Source organism: Neodiprion lecontei, chromosome 3 (assembly GCF_021901455.1).
Source record: "Neodiprion lecontei isolate iyNeoLeco1 chromosome 3, iyNeoLeco1.1, whole genome shotgun sequence".
Lineage (NCBI taxonomy): Eukaryota > Metazoa > Arthropoda > Insecta > Hymenoptera > Diprionidae > Neodiprion > Neodiprion lecontei.
In genome coordinates, this window is record NC_060262.1 from 4,823,239 (window position 1) to 4,840,920 (window position 17,682).

Consider the following 17,682-nt stretch of genomic DNA (forward strand, 5'->3'; position numbering starts at 1 on the left):
GAGACCAGTCGCGTTCTCCACGATACGTAAAAATAAAACGATCGTATTCGATACAGCTTCGCGAATTTTTACCCCACGATGTCATTTAATTTCGACGGACCCCATGATCATGTGCTGCGGAAGAACTTTGTTGATTAGAAACGGTTCTTGAGACTTGAAAACACCTGAAAAGAAGGTCTTTGACTAGTCCATGAACATTTGCGTGATTTATCGTCATATATTGTGTTGAGACTTGAAAAGAATTTTTTAAAGATCAGAGACAAGCTTGAAAATGATCTCGCGAAATTTTGGAATCTTTCGAATTAATTCAAATGATCTCAACCGTTTACGAAAGCTAATTCAAGTGGCTTCGAAACACTTTAAGATACTTAGAGATGCCGAATGATCTCAAAAGACTTGAAGTAACTAAAAAATTGTATTTCACGCGTGATTTAGAAAAAGTTTGCATGACTTCACGGTATTGTCTTCAGAGAAATTAAATTCGAACATTTTGGTGACTAGTAATTTCTCTACAAACTTTTTCTTGCAAATAATTTCAATTGAATAAAATCAAATTAAAACATAATGTACGAAACTGACGATTAAATTTATGATTTGAAACACAATCTGTAGAAGAATATTCTGTAAAACAATATTCTCCTGTAGAATAATTCACGTAGGCTTACTTATGACGTGAATCTCGAATTCTTTTCTTCATGAATATATCCTGTAAAAAAATATTACCGTAGAAACTATTCTGTAGTACATATTCTGCGGAGTATTTTCTCTGTAGAAATGATTTCCGTATGACATCGAACCGCATTCCTTGAAGTGACTTCTGTTCGAGTATCGCTAACAATAAGCCGATCGTAAATGGCCGGGTTTCATCGATATACCAAAGTGAGTTAATTCGTTTCGGTTGCGGTGTCGAAGGTATGGGAAACTTCTGGTATAGTTAGAGGAAAACTTGGCGATGCGAACGAGGTTGAAGTTTGGTTAAAAGGTGTGATGTATATACATATAACTACGGCAGATAGCGGTTGTTGAAGTAAAATTACTCACCGGAAAAGAGCTCGAGGAACTTTTCGACGCCGTAATTTCCCGGGAATCGGTAGTTGGGATCCTTGAGTGCCTCGCCGCTGTGAACCTTCACCCTTTTTATCATGAAACTTATGTTGTCCGGTCTTCCGTCCTGGTTGAAGTCTGAAATCACGCGATGATGACGATTAAAAGAAAAACGAACGTCCAAATCTGGGATAAAAATCTCTGCTCTGCGCGCAAAATGAATGAGGGAACAGGATACAATATAAGGCGGTATCGGTGAACGACGTGTGGAACGGAGCTTAAAGAGGCGGTAGAGGACCGGGAATGGCTAATGATATTTGCAATTCTCCCTCGTCGTGACCCTCTCAACCTATTCAGCCAACCAACCCTCTGTCCTCACCCCGATTCTACTTCGTTTTACACTTTCACATCGTTTTGCACTCGTCCAAATTGTCTGAGCTCGAAAATCCGGCTAGATACTTTTACTACACACGAGCTAGATATAAATTCCTACGAAAATCGAGCCTGCATTTTGGTGGAACTACAATTATCGTCAAAATGTGACTACCGAAAAGACGAACAATGGACGAGCTGTGTACCCTTGGGAATTCGATACTTCCCAAAGTAGAATTTCCAAGCGACATCGCTACGACGAATTGCTTTTCCATTCATTACAGCTACCCCGTTTCCTCTTAAATTTGCTACCCTCTTCCGCCTGACACCCTCCAACACTGCTCGCTAGACGCAATAACATCGAGACAACCGGCTGCTACCCATTCACACCGAAATGTACAATATCCATCCCGTCATCGGAGGCATACTGCAGTAGTAATCTTCCGCAATTCCGTCAGCCGTAATTGTTCGGCTTTCCTCGCAATGTGACAATTACAATTTCAGACTCGGCTGCATCTCCCTTTCTTTTCGTTAAAGAAGAAGCGCAATTGTTTCGCTACGGTGTTCAATTTTTCCTGTGTGTTATCAGTTTTTGAAGTACGATTTAGGGTGGTCCTTGGAAAGGTCAGTTTTGAATTTCGACAGGCTCACTCAAACAATCGGCTCGACATGATTCAAAGATAAATTCTCCAATTTTTTCACATTTCTGTAACTCTACTCTAACTCGTGCCCCAAAAAGGGTGCATTTCCCAATTCAACACTTTCAGAGGCATATCACATCTACCGAATGGATTTCGATGAAACTTGATGTTGGGAAGTTTTTTGGGTCGCTGATCACGGATTTGAATTCAAAATTTTTAAATTCAAAATGGAGGATTTGATACGGTCGACCGAAACCCCAAAAGTTACTTGATATTGCCATGTTTGATCCATCATTTTGAATTTTGTAATTTCGAGTTCAGATTCGTAATCAGCGACCTCGCAAATCCCCGACTGCAGAGTTTTACCGAAATCAAATGACTTTTTGGATTTTGTTCCACCGTATTGAATCCGCCATTTTGAGTTTACAAATTTTGAGTTGAGATTCATATTCAGCGATCCAAGGAACCCCCTTGTAACAAATTTCATCTAAATCCGTTGAGTAGACTTGATGTGGCCCTGAAAGGGTTGAATGAAATCCACCCTCTTTGGAACACCGGTTATAGTTGAGATAAAAATCTGAAAAAAATTAGGGAAGTATTTTTAAATTATTTAATTTGGGGGACTCGCCGGTCGAAATTCAGAAACTGACCTTTCAAAGGACCACCCTAATTAGTACATATTTCATATTTGGTACCCAGTTCCGTTCCACCTTTGTAGATTAATTAACCCTGTCACGAATGATCTTTAGAAATGACTCAGGAGGGAATTTTTCGCGCAAACAATTAATCGAGAGTTAGGAAAGTTTTCGTAGCCATGCAGAGGGGAGAAAACATGTTTGTGATCAACATGAAGGCGAGGCCGACGCCTCGCCGTGTTCGCCAGCCTCTTTCTGGACTAAACAGTTTATCTCGCGCCCCAGGTCCGCTTGATCTATACCTACTTTATACGTGTACGTCGAAGCTTCGCCCCATAAGTTGGAAAGTTTTGTCGGGAAAAATACCGGTGGAGGTTAAGCAGAGCAGCGAAGCCCCGTCATTTAAAACCCGATAATACCGAGATGATTACTTGCAAATTTTAAACTCCCTCAAAGTATCATTTTCGCTTTACCCAACTCTCTTCCTCTCAACTCCTTACAATCACCACGGAATCTTCTCATTTTCTTGCAGGCTGTCCCGCTTTTTAAAAGTAAGTTAATAAATAGTTGGAAATCGATCAGGGACAAATTACGGAGGGGCGGATCTTTTTGATTTTCAAAAACATAGGTTTGTGAACCGTGACATTTTAGTACAGAGAGAAATAATCAGTGAAGAAAAAAAAAGAAGGTGTTTTAATTTTTATACGCTGATTTTATCAATTTCCTTAACTTGCATTAAACGAAACGTCGCGCATCGAGACAGAACTGGAAAATAGATTTGCAATCGCAGTAATGGGAGAAGTTGATTTTCTGAAATTGAAGTCGCTGACGGATCCCGTAGAGTTGAAATTCAATTCTAACTCGACCTCTTCTTCCTCTTCTTCTTCTTCTTCCTGCCTCTTCTCCTCTCTATTACTGAAACTTTTCACCCCAAAGTGCTTTAAATAGAGACGCGGCTGCCTGAAGAGGTGTGCTTGAATTTCACGGTACGAAGGCGCAGAGAGAGAATTACAAAAAAAAACAAATGTCGAAAACAAGCACTCCCATTTCAAATGCATTAACACGTATTGACTTCGCAGTCCGATTATATAAATCCCGAAATGACTTGACGACGAATTGACTAATTTGCAATTCAACTAAATATAAGGTTTCAACTCACCGGTGTGCTTGTAAATGGAATTGACTTTCTGGACGTGTCTGGTCATGACCTCGATGCAAGCCTCCTCGGTTCCGTACCTCAAGAAGAATTGGTGATCAGCTTGTAGGTAGAGCATGCATGTCGTCTTTCTGGGATCGACGGTTGCTCTCTTGTGCAGATGCCTGGCGTATCGTTCCCTGTAGACTCTACGCACGACGGGTGAAAAGAAGCACGTACAGAATACAGTCTGGACTTGCATTATCGGAAAACTCGAACGTTTCCAATAATTGAAAGACGAATGCACGCGAGGCGTGCAGCCGGTGCATTTTGCATGCATCCGTGAAAAGCATGGCAAAGATGATCGCTGGCTTACGAAAGTATATTCCTCACATACCTGTCCAGATATTCAAGATCGTAACTTCTCTCCGACGTTGTTGACTGCCTCGACGTTTCCTCGTTGGAATAAAATCCACCGTGGTTCTGAACCTCCTTGTCCACCAGATGCTCGTACAGCGGCTCCTCCAACGAACCATTCGCTTTTCTCGACGCTCTGAAAAAGCTCAATTAAAAAACCCGCGAACGGATAGAGTCGGTGACTGTTACATCCGAGTTTGATCTTCGAAATATCTATAATGGACTCATGACTCCAGAAATTTAGGAGTCGGTACACAACCACGAATATCCTCATCAGCAAAGGAAACATTCGCCGAATGATGGAATCGAATTCGTTCATCCCGGAAAGCTCAGCTTCGAAATCGGAGCGATTGAAACAGCGTGTATAGCGAGTTATGTTCCGGGCTGGTTGACACTAACCGATCAATGCTGTCGCGTAGGGTGCCATGCTGGAGGTGCTGGCTGGCACAGCGAAGGGGCTGAGCTGGGGATGTGACGTCGGAAGCCCGATAGGCGATGGTGTGATAAGGCGGACTGGAGTCGTCATCGGGGCTGGAGTACCGGCTGGAGGGCTCGATGTAGTACTCCTCGAGTCCAGCCGAGACGGTACCGTCGAAGAGGCCATCCTCTGTGACGACACCCTGGACGCTGGCGCTATCGTCACCTGAAATGCAGAATGACCTAGGAGTGAAAATGGCGGCCAAGTTGTAATCACGCCGCAAACAAGTGTATCGTCCCAAGCAAACAGCGGCAGCAGGCCGCGATTCTCTTGGTGTGCTTCAATTTTCGGTGCCTCAAACTACGTGCTCAAAGCGACGCGCCAGTGCTTTGGTAAATTGGCGCTGATACTATCTCGATTCGGGAGATCCAGCCCCTTGACCCATCGAATTAAAGGGGCCACGGAATGTTCAACCCCCGGGATATCACGACCCGTCTACATACCCAGACCGGCTAATTACACTTCGACCGAATGAGTGATCCTGAACAGTCAATGCCTTCCTCCATCCACCTCAGCCCTGCAGGGTTAAGCGACACAATGCCGGAAGGGCTCCTATCCACTCGACGGCTTCGATTATATCAACAAATGGGTGCCGCTGTTCCCGAGCTGTAAAGGGGAGGCGTTCAGGTTTCAGGGATACGCCTCGTCTCGATTGACGCTTATAAGCGGACTCTTTAACTTTCCGATGAGGAAATATCGCGTAAGCTCATTGTGGAAGCTCGATCTTTATTCTTCGCCTTCTTCATTTTCACTGGTACTCAGCAAGAGCGTAAACTTTTTCCAACTCCCGATGTCATCCCACTCATTCGATTCTAATTAAATCCATTCGGTACGAATAGCTCCGCTGTGCCGATGGCAGACAATGAATGACGGGAAAAAGCAGTAGCTAGAAACGCGCGGTGACAGAGACGTAATTGAATTCGTCAGTGACGGCTGTCTCTGGTATATTTTTCAACCTGTGAGCGGCAGCCTTCAGTTTTAATAAGTCATGGGGGTGTAATTTGAAACGGAGAAGTCAATATCGGGAAAAGTTCGCCGTTGTCTCCATTACCAGTTTCGTCGACGCATTATCAACCCCGAGGAAAAGTTTTCGTATTCGAATTTCAACTGTGGGAAGAAGAACCGTACCAGAGTCCCGGAATAGGAGAGGGACGAATGAAATGAAGAGCCTAGTATAAGGGATTCTCTTCTTGAGACTATGCTGGATTACCATCGCGGTCGCTATGCAAATAACTTGACGACTCCAACTTAGTTCCTCGTGGTGTACCAATTAAATTTCTCCTTGAAAGCCTTCGCTCTGTCTCTCCCCTGTACGTTCACCAAGATATCTATTATATTATTCCAAAGTATGTGCGAGCTAGTAATGCTTCAGGCTACGCGGAAAGCCTGTCTAACCCTTTAATTGAAAGACTTTATACCAGGCATGAGTCGGGAGACGAACCAGACTAGAGTCGCAGGTCCATGAAATCCTTGGCATGAATCCTTCGATCCAATTCAACTCGTTAAAAGGATAGAAGGGGAATGAAAGACTGACTTACACACTTCTATCCGATATCGAGAATCGACTGAGAAAACGGATCAAGCTCTGCCCGCTGGACATGAAATTAATTCATCAGACCAAGAAGCGGAAACTGGTTAACCGGATGGCATCACATCCTCGGATCTACAGCATTTAGACAGTTGTTCAGAGTAACATTGAAGGTGGGTTCAAGCAGGAAGAAGCTGATGCCATTTTCACCGTCCAGTGGAGCGAAGTCACATGATCTTTTCGTGGTTCCACGAATCATAGCAAGTCGCAAGTATTTGTGGTACTGCTTTCTCGAACCCCTTCTTAAATCACTCGAGGTCTGCGCGCTGTGTGAAATCGTTATGCGTGTATGGCTCGGGGCGCAGCGAGGTATGGGGTATACGATCTTATTGAAACCCTGAGAGATAATGGGTAGACGTGAGGCTGGCGTGGGGCCACAATAACAGTTTGAGAGAAAGGGACTGAAGTCTGGATGACGGAAAGTGGAGATCGAGCTCGGTGCGAGTGGGGCACGTAGCTCCAAGGGTGGGGCGGTTCGATTATGGTCTCTTATTAAAAAGCCCCGGGGCGCAAGACCCTTTCAACGCAGCATGTAAGGGACAGGTTTGTACCGATGTAAGCCTCGGCCTCCGGCGTGGAGGCGAGTCGGGATTATCACTTCATAAATCCAGGGGCGAACTCTCGGGTGAGAGTCGAAATTCCGAATAATCAGAATCCGGGCTCGCCGTTATTCCAGAAGCCTCATTGGTCCGAAGGGTTCAACACCGAATGGTGCCAATTATCCCAAGTTTCCGAGGTCAATCGTCTCGACTCCGTGCCATTCGGAATTCCGACCATTCCCTAATTCGGAACATTCGGAATTTGCACCTATGGGCAAACTCTCGCCGATAATGGTCTCCGTATTTCCTTCCAGCCGGGGATTGCGATACTCTGATCGGTGTGAAACTATGCACAGACGTCGTTTCGAAGCTGGATCGGTAAAACGTGAGAAGAGCCTCTTCTTCGCTGACGTAAAAGCATAAACCTAGCGATTTATCAGCCCTACAATGTTGTGCCACGCCACGGAGAGTCGGATGGGAATTCAACGCAGTGAGAACTGCACACCACTTTGCCTGCATCCACTCAATGTGAAAGGATCTTCTTCCGCTTCGACTGAAACGATCGAGGACGATCGAAATACAGTCGAGTTTCGCACGCCGTCGAGACATTTCTCTAAATAATTTTTTATCGAATGGTAAACCGGACGAAAATTTGCAGAGTTTGCCAAACATCGCGTCAATAGTTTATACCAACGACACTTGTGCAAAATTAGACGAAAACAAAGACTTTTTTATACCGGAAACTGGATTCCAGTTTCCAAAGTTTTTGCTTCCGCTTTTTTCCCAGTCGCATAATGGAAAGATTACGATTACGATCGATAATTGTGATTACGGTTCAGTTTAATGGAATACGGTTTGGAATCCTGTTTAAATATTGTACGTGCCTCTACGTAATGATAATTAATTGATTCATTACGAGTCGAGGTAATCCAATTAGATCGGGGTAGAAGGCGTGGTATGAAGGAGGGTGATTTTTCGACCTACGGTTATGCACCGACGGTGAATAAATTGCGCTTTGGTAATTATACCCTTGCGGTGCGGCGAAGGGAGGGGGAAAAAGCAAGTATATGGTGGGTGCATGTATCAGGTAGTTTAGCGATGTAATTATCAAGGATAATGGAATTATTCGGAAAACTGGATGGAAGATAATGGGAGAGGAGAGGAGAGGAGGGTTGGAAAAGATAAAAACAGGGGAGCATAAACGCAGTTAGGTACGCTCTTCTGCTCCGCGGTGAAACGATGTTTCATGTACGTGATGAAATTACACCTCGTTAGAGAAAATTCAGAATTAAGATAGGCGTTTTATACAATATCCCGATTTCTTGTCAAACCCCATAATCAGCTGGCCCAACATCTGTTCACAATTATTCATCCTGTTTCGTAAGCCTAACCATCTTCCAACAACCCCGGAGGCAGTAAAATCTGCCAGAAAATCGTTCTTGCCTTTATTATCAACCCGCGAAAAGCGTTTTATCATGCACGATATTCGTTCAACTCGCGCAAACTTTTCCGAAATGGAGGGCGGAATTTTCTCTCATTATTATTCATTCCGCCCTGCAGGCAGACACAGCCGAAAAATAATGACGGAAAGCCTCACGAGCACTGACTGAAGTTACGAAATCTGAATTCGATGAAAGCAATGCTCGATAAAGTAAACAATTCTAAATTCGCGTATAATTTAACTTAACAAACACAAATTGTTCGTTATTTCAGGACAGTTTTATTACGGTGGAATTTCTTTTAATGCAAAAAAAAAAAAAAAACTTTCCGTCATTTTTCCGTCACACCTACTGACAGACGATTTAAACTTCTTTGTTTATTTGTTTATTTTTTCTCGCCTTTTTTTCACTTGACATCGAAAGCTCAATCGGCCTGTACAACGTGTCATGTGAAAAAAAAAAAAAAAAAAGTCGTTCCTTTTCTTCCCCTTCCTCCCTTATTTCTCGTTTTCTTTTGCCACCCCCCCCCCCCCCCCCCCCTTCCACCCACCCACTTATTACACTACCTCCCTCACGAAAAGGAACGCCGCTATTCGCGGAGGATAAATTAAACCGATATGGACTGACGACGTCTCCCGCTGCAGCATCCCCCCTCCCCTCAACCCCCTCCATCCCTCGATCGAATTTCGTATTCACCAAGCGCCGGTGTTCTTAATCTCTGTATTTAGGAACGCGGGGCGCGGGTTTTGTACCCTCTGTTCCTCTTCCCTATTTTCCTACCTCCTTCCTCTTTTCCTCCAGCTCTTCTTCCACCTATTTCCAGAAAATGAGGGATCGGAAGTCGCGATTCTACCGAAGTAGGAGGGACGTGCGGCCGCTCTGACCGAGGCCGTCTACGTGCCCTCACTTAATTGCCTAATGTCTCAACTTAATAACAAGTTAGCCGTTCAACCGTTCCTCCGGACTTGAGGTGCCTCCACCTTTCACCCCCCTCGGTTCAAACCCACAGGAAACTACGAGGTTTCCGATTCTAACCGTTAAACGCGTTTTCTCCGCCACTGAGGTTACGGTTAGTTAGTAGCCAGTACATTAATCATTGTGTTGAAAATTTAAGGCTAGAGTAAAAATAATCAATAATATTTTATATATTTTGTACAAGTTACACTGTGAAGAGTTCGACTTTTTTTTTTTTTTTTTTATTGAAATTTACTCCGTACACAATTATAAGCGTCGGGTTAATTATCCTGCTTCGGATATTTTTTTTTTTTTTGTTCGCTAGTTTGATTTGCTTTTAGATCGTTTTGCTTTCTTTCTCTTTTTGTTATTATCGTTGTTGTTGTTATTATTATTATATTATTATTATTATTGCTAACGATGATATTTAGTGATATTTTTCTCGGGATTTTATCTCAAGTCACTTGCGGACGGGGACAACTTTTATCCAATTTACTTCGTGAAGTGGGGCGATTATACCGTTTCCCAATTAGCGGCTCGTTCGACTTTTTATATTATTACTAGTAATATCGATATAATTATACGGGTGATTTGGAGAAAAGAGAGAGAGAGAGAGAGAGAGCGGAAGAGAAGGAGAGATAAAAACGTTGAACTGAAAATCTCGACGAACTATAAGCCGTGATATAAGTTGCAGGTATTTTATTCGGTTAAAATTACTATAAATATACGTTTGTTATTTATCAAACATGACGATTAAAGAGTAAAAGTTTTTCGTTCAGTTTAAATTCATTAAATAGCAACAGCGGGAAACGTTAAACTAACGTTGTTGATTTATTTATTAAATTATCTATCTTTTCAAACATTTATTGTAAATAAAAATTAAACTACGTAAGATTTTTAGCCATGAATATCTTAAAAACTGAGTCGGAGCGAATCGTTAATTGAATTTATATGAAATAATATCCAGAAATAGATTCAATCAAAACTGAGACGTAAATTCAATAACTAAACTCGATAGATTTCTTTTATTTTATTTATTTATTTATTTTTTTTTTGTTGTCTTCAGTTTAGCAGCAATAAAAAAATATTTAGCAGCGCTATTGCATTTTTTGTTTCATCAGTTATCTCGAGTGTGGCAAAATTGTATAACTGCCGGTCGGACTTTCGACTGAAAACCGCGTGAAAAACTTGACAATATATCATATTATATCATAAGTGGTATAATATTTCGCGAGGCGCATTACGTAATATCATCGTACGGCACTGAAAAATTATCACCGCCGTTTTTCTCGTCGCTTTTATCTTGAAGTGAAAAACGTCGCGACGGTTTGAATTTTTGGGTGAAAAGCCGAGAGCTTGTAACAAGCCTTTTAAGCTACCGGCATCGGGTCCATTAGACAGTTCAAAAGGATCTTTGCAAAGAAAATTACGTACCCATTTGAATTCCGTTTTAATATTTACACTCGATCGAAGTAGGTTTTTAACGCTGAAATTAGGCTTAAATTTTGATTATATCTCTCCCGAATAGCACTCAAAGATTATCAAAAAACGTTACCTTTATTATTTTTGTTTTCTCTAAAAACTCTTTCTCTCTCTCTCTCTCTCTCTCTCTCTCTCTCTCAAAAAATTTATAGCTCGACGGTTTATTCTCAAGGGTTCCTACGTACCAACCACGGGCCCTCGATATTATACGTCGTCCATTTTATTACACTCGGTGTTTCTTATCGCGGATCCTTGGATAAGGATCTTCTGGATAGGCCGGCATCCTTATTAAGGAATCGCGCATCCTCCTCCTCTTCTTCTTCTTCTTTATCGCACCTGACAAGACTCGAGGATTTATCGCGCGTGGGTTGAGTTGAGTGAAAAAAAATGATTAACGATTTACAATTATCAGACAAATCAGTGCATGGATGGGTGTATTTGTAATTTGTAATATAACTTTGTAATACATGATCAGGTTATCAAAATCTAAACAGCTTGATCGATCGGTTTGAATTTTTTTCAAAAAATCTCCTGTTGTTACATTAAAAATATAGGTAAATTCGAAATTACTGTCTAAGTTTTTTACAGTTGGAAAAAAAAAAAAAAAATAATAAATAAAATAGTTTCCATAGAATATAATACAGTTCTCCTACAGTCTTTGGATATTTATTTTCACAGCACTATCTTATCGGAATATTTGTATAAATAAAAAAAAAAAAAAAAAAACGTCAACTTCTCCAAGACGATTCGTTCCCATATTACGATATGCGAATGGGAATAATTAGAGTGTATATAATGTGAGGAATTTTCACCGGGCCGCCTCCTAAATCAACTTCAATTAATTCAAAACCAATTTTCTAATTCATTCTATTTTCATCTCAATTCTAACCCCTGCCTGTAAGAAGATGAATCTCCCTCCCTTAAAATTCACGTATTTCGTACACATTCTCAGTATATATCTTATTCCAAGAGTAATAATACTAAAGTAAATCTGCAACTGCGAGGTTCTTATGGTCATTAGTGCTACTATCTGATAAATAAAATCCTCATCATCGTACCAGGCAATCTAAACGAATTGCACACCCACTTTTTGTATTCGAGATAAAAATTTGAAAAAATTAGCCAATATATATATATATATATACACACATATATATACATTTAACGCAGAGGGGTAAATCAATTTTAAGGTAAACCACCGCCGTTGAATTTTGAACAATTTCTCTCCAAGTATTTTCATGCCCTGCCCATGTAAAACGTTTTACATAGGTGATATGTAATGTCACAGTGGTTTCGGACATCTCTTTTCTTTTCTTCGGCACTTATTCCAGTTTTCCCCTCTACAGGTTCATCCGCCGCGGCGATGCCGCGAATCCAATTCTCATATATACATATATATATATATATATATATATGTATATACATCAATAACTTGAGAAAGACAATCTAATTTTCGAATGGCACGCAATCACAAGTTTCCCGATAAATTTTCCCCACCTCCGTATAATACGCGAATGTATTATATATGTATATATATATATAGGTATATTATTAGCGCTGCAGATCGCTTGGAAATTTCTCAATTCAACTCCGCGAGATGAAGAATTATTATATTCTTTTATTCGTCTTGGTTGAATTTCATTTAAACACCGAAAATTATTGGAAATAAGGTCTTAATCTTGTCGATGAGAAAAAAAAAACAGTTTTATTTTCCCCGCAGTTTCGGCAACATATTATATATGTATACAATAGATAAACGAAGGAGAGAGAAATTTTCCGGGGTTTCCGGAGTCGAGTAAAGTAACGTAAAAGGGTTGAACACGATACTGTTATTATCGCTATCGTTATCGTTATCCCTTTTATTCTCCTGGGAATATCTACAGGTATAATACACCGACATGCGTGCGTAAAAAAACCAACTCCGATGACCGCGCGCGGCGCACCGCGACTGTTGCAGATACGATGGAAAAAGGGGTGGAAAAAAAAGGGGGTCACACAAAGCCAAGGGAAGGAGAGAAAGGAAAAAAGGGAAAAAGGAAAAAATAAACGGGGAAAATAAAAATGAAAAAATAACGGACCTCTTCCGTAAAAAGTTGTGCATGTTCTGGGTAAAGCGCTATATGTATGGTGGCGTTTTTTATTTCAATGATTTCTTGCTCTCTTTAATTTATCTGCTTCGATTTTTTTCTTCTCGTCAACGAGATAAGAGAGAGAGAGCAGCTGACATAATTTTCACAACGAAGTCACTCGTCCGAGTTTGTATAATGATATGTGTAATTATACGTTAATTAAAAATCTAAACGTCATTTTTTTCATTTATTTCGCTGCCAATGACAGATTCGTGAATTTTCGACCCTCGAGTAAAATCTATCTCAACCCTAAAGAGAGACCTGAATTGCACTTGGATATTCCTTTCCTCCTTATCGAAGTTTAGTGGTTTATAGATTTATGTCTAGTTTAATCAATCAATGAATTTTACAAGTCTGAATTAAATCTGGATTTTTATCGAACTTTTAGCAATACAGTGTAAGTTCAGTTATACGTTTTTCAAGGAATGTGGTAATATTTTATTTAAATACTTCCAGCATTCACGATTGGAAAATGAAATATTTAGGATTTTTTGTGATGTCGTATCGTGTATCATCTTGTCATTTCATTCACCCGTAACGAAATTAACTATTATCATTAATTAGAGGATTTCACATCAGCACGCGCTAGGTTAACCCTTCGAGAACATACCGGGGCATTCTGGCCCGTACCTTTTTCTTCCGAAGCGGCAATTATTCAAAAAATTCTCTATTTACAGTTGTTTCTTTTTTATAATCATGACTTATACTCATACTTCCAAACTACACCATCGTATTCCACGACAGCGAAAGTATACTCCTGAATATTTTCAGGTAGATCGCACTCGTACATTCGAAACGGCAACACGTCAAACGTGGGACATGGTCCTTTTGACCCGGAGTGTTCTCCGTGATCTAAAAAATAGGTTTGTTCCCGAAGGGTTAAGGTTAATCCAGTGACGGTAAGCAAAGATCATCTTTCCGTAGACGAGGCGCTGACCCGAACTTGCCTGAACGTGTTTGGGATAGCAATGGGCGCGAAAGTCGAGCCGCGCTTTCCGTCGGCGGAAAATTACACGAAACGTCGAAAGGCGCGTGCTAACCAGCGGCAGGCGAGTCAAAGATCCGATCGAAAGATTCGACTAAAGAATCAGCAGCAACGACGTACGACCGAACGGAGAACAGCTCCAGGGGACCGAACGCGTGGCGTACGAGTGCGGAAAACTTGGCAAACGAGAAACGTGCGATTGAAATATTTTCACACCGTTTGTAGACAGAAATTTCCAGAACCGAGAAGATTCAACGTATAAACGAGAAAAACGTACAACTGCATTACGTTGTACGGAATAATAGAACCTTCAAACTCATTCGAATATCTCTGGATGAATAACAAATGCTGTGTAAAAGCTCGATCTTATCGAATAGACAGCTAGAAACGCCTGCAATGACAAAAACGATTTGCCTAATCTACCGCAAACCAGAGAATCGCAATGCTGTATAATTGCGCATCAGCGACACTTGCGGTCAAAATCGTTATCACGATTCCGTCGCGATCAAGAGTTCAGTAGAATCGGAGATCGAGCGTCGAACGGTCGCGTCTCTCTCCTCGCTCTCTTACTACTATAGAATTTCGTTTGAAAACACACGCGATTGTAATACAATCAGTGTCGAGCACCACCAACTAACTACATCGTGTAATTAATTGTATCGACATTATTGATTACATCGGTAATTTGTTGTCAAGAGAAAGAGAAACGTTAATTAAAATTTCAACTTGTAATTTGGAACGAACGATTCATTAATTACAATTTTGCTTTATAATTGGTACGGATTTTTCTTCTAAATACAATTTATAAATTTGTTTCGAATAATATTTTCTCCAAATTGCAAATGACAATTGTAATTAGTATCGATTTTTCTGTTAAGTACAAGTTACAAACGTAATTAGATTTGTTCCGTTTTTTCCAATTACAAATTATAATCGTAATCAGTATTCTTGATCCTTTTGATCACAAATTGAAACTCTAATCAGTGACTTTTTTTCAGTTACATATTACAAACTGTTACAATTTATAATTCGTAATTTGCCTGTCGGAATGTAATTAAGTGGAAAAAATCTCGAACACTGCACACGGTGTTGTGAATTCCGTTGTAAACATGTGGTGAGAAGTTGTCTACAGTGTTGTTGTTTTTGCAGTGTGTTGCGTAGCTGCAGAACCGAGGCCTTCCAACTTGTTCATCATATTCCTCCGATCAAATGGCTGAGAACAGGATAATGGTGAGTGATTTGATCTGGTTAAATAATATAATAACAAGTCTCGTTCTCTTCGCATTTCAATAACACGACTCGACAAAATGTTGAAATTCACAAACATGATAAACGTTACGTGAAAAAAGGCTGGAATTTTCAGTCAGAACCTGATAAATGAATCGACGAGTCATTCGATAAATGTACAGGACTTTTCACAACTCGATACATTTGTACAGAGAATTATTTTAAAATTCCTTTGGTTATCGTCGTGAAGCATGTTCGTCAGCAATTTCAATTGTTGAACATCGCTCTGTATCGAAGATCAAAAAATGAAAAAAAAAAATAGAAAACGAACAGTGTAATTAATATTTAAGGCTGATTCGTCTGGTGAATAAAATTCGATCGAGTCACAAACGAAGCGAAGCAATTTTAATTATGCGAATTATTTCGTTATATTCTGTGTTCTCGTATGTAAAAAAAGCAGAGAAATTTTGAAAGCCTGCACGTGGTTTTAGGGTGAATAATAGAGTGAGTTTTAATCAATTGAGAGAAAGCGAACGGAGATCCGCTGGTCAATGTTTGGCGTATTTCTATCCAGAGGAAACTCGGTGATAAGAGAAAATAGCTCCGGGATTCTACCAAAACTGCCCTCGCAGTCCGCCTCTTGGTTTTTCCACTTGCGATATATGTACATAACTTATTCGAACATCCGGATGCAGACCTTTGTGCTCTGAAATCGTTTGAAACAATTCGACGATGGTCACGTGACCGATGCTTATCTAGTCTTTAAAGAATGTGCGCAAGTAGGAATAAAGTTTTCGCGATTTTTTCTATCAAATCTTCGCGGAAGCTTGAAGCAATCGCTAAAAAAAATTTACATACTCGTGGTAAAAAAAAAAAAAAAAAAAAAAAAAAAAATATGCAATTAATTATCCGATACTTTGAATTTGTTTTATTTTCGATAAATTGCGATTATATTGGACATGATTTTTTTTTTTTTTTTTTTTGCGTGCCGTTTGTCTAAATACATCGATTAATCGTATAGAAAGTTTTGATTATTTTTTACCTTGATAATCGGAGAATTTTTCTCTTGTCCATGAAATTTACTAGCTCACAATTAAATCGAGGTCAACTTTTCGAAATTATTTTTATATTCCGGCCGTTTTATTATTTTTCTCATTGTTTTTCTCTATTTATCTTTCGTTTTGTTTCATCAATTTTATTACAGCTTCGCTGTAGGAGTGATAAGAGGTTTAATTGTACGATGATAAATGACAATCTGCTGTGGCGTTTTAAGGTTCATTAACAACCCTGCGTTAACGCGTACGTATATTACATTTGCTTCATTTTTTATTTATCGGTAAATTTCACTGTGCGTGTGTCACGAATTAAAAATTTCATTACCGATTCAAAAAAATTTACATGATCATTTTTTGGGCATTGCTCGCATCTGATACCGTTAAAAATTTCTTTTACTTTCGACAGACGTTTTTTTATTTTTTTTTTTTTTTTTTTTTTTTATACCAAATGTGTCGCTAATTTACGAACATTCATTCAACAGCGTAGATTTGATTTTTCTCGACTGTAACGGATTGCTTCGGTAGCAATGCAAGATAAGCAGAGGGATGAGAAAAAAAAAAAAAAAAAAAAACAAACAAACTCCCTTCGTGTCTGCACGAGCTCGTTAGCGAAATTTTCCAATTAAGTTTTATACACGCTGCATACAACGCGCTTCGCGAATCTCACGTACGTACGACGAATGTGTTCGTCATTATACCTATCGTCATGCACTTGCGCCAACCGATATACCCACCCTGTACAAACGCCTCCCCTATGAACCCTCTGCACACATGTACATATATATATATATACCCTCAAAACGATTCTCTCGAAATTGTTCCGATGGCTCGTGGGAGGCTCGCCGTTGTTGATTAACAATTGGATTACGGTTAATTACTGGGAATGACTACTGAATCAGTGTAAACGCCAAAGCGCAGCAATTTCTACGCGTAGCTTCGAACACGATTACTATCCGACGTTTCCCCTTTCGCTCTTCTCGCCGTTTTCCCACCGCATTCGATAATTATCAATCCGTTTCGAATCGCGGCGGTGCGCCCGTATTAACCTCCCCCCCCTCCCCAACCCTTTTTTTTTCTCTCATCTTTCACGTTTCACCTTCCCTCTCTTTTGCACAATACTTTCATTCAACTATCGGCAACATTTCTGACTAAATCAAGTATCGATATTTTTTGTTTTTTTTTTTAATAATTGAAAAAATAAAATAAAATAAAAATTTCTCGGTACTTCAAGACTTGTATCAACTTTGATTCTGAACGCTGTGATGTGATGTGAACGATGTGTGTAATTTAAAAATCTGATAGCGCAGATTTTTCGTTTGCAGTATAGAGCAAAGCTGCTGCTCGAAGTTGTCCCTCGAGTCTTGTGAATAATGCAATATTTCTCCACTCACCGGGCTAGTTTAGCCCCCCCATACATAACAGGGGATACCCGGTTTACCTTCGCTCCTTCGCCTTCTTTCCTCCGCTACTTTCCACCCTCCATCGCTTACCGACAATCATTATTTAAGTTTATAGTTACGTTGCATAAATATTGGATATAAGCGCATATACTTGTGTATGTA

At 40.2% G+C, this 17,682-nt stretch overlaps 2 protein-coding genes across 5 annotated transcripts in view; one reads left to right on the forward strand and one right to left on the reverse strand.

The window, feature by feature from the left end:
- Positions 1-17,682, reverse strand: part of LOC107225787 (disintegrin and metalloproteinase domain-containing protein 10) — a 91,477-nt gene that overhangs the window by 24,628 nt on the left and 49,167 nt on the right. For all 3 annotated transcript variants that reach the window (XM_046734431.1, XM_046734430.1, XM_046734432.1), the window contains exons 4-7: positions 4,644-4,887; positions 4,225-4,380; positions 3,852-4,036; positions 1,042-1,182 (exon numbers count right to left, since the gene is read on the reverse strand). In XM_046734431.1, the coding sequence (XP_046590387.1) occupies positions 1,042-1,182; positions 3,852-4,036; positions 4,225-4,380; positions 4,644-4,887 (726 nt within the window). The remainder of the gene's footprint in view (positions 1-1,041; positions 1,183-3,851; positions 4,037-4,224; positions 4,381-4,643; positions 4,888-17,682) is intronic.
- Positions 1-17,682, forward strand: part of LOC107218764 (protein TRC8 homolog) — an 82,764-nt gene that overhangs the window by 4,196 nt on the left and 60,886 nt on the right. Inside the window, exon 2 of one of the 2 annotated variants that reach the window (XM_046734440.1) lies at positions 14,988-15,068. The gene's annotated coding sequence lies outside the window, so the exon portion shown is untranslated. Of the gene's footprint in view, positions 1-14,846; positions 15,069-17,682 lie in introns of those variants that run through there. The other variant, XM_046734439.1, reaches the window with a different exon arrangement.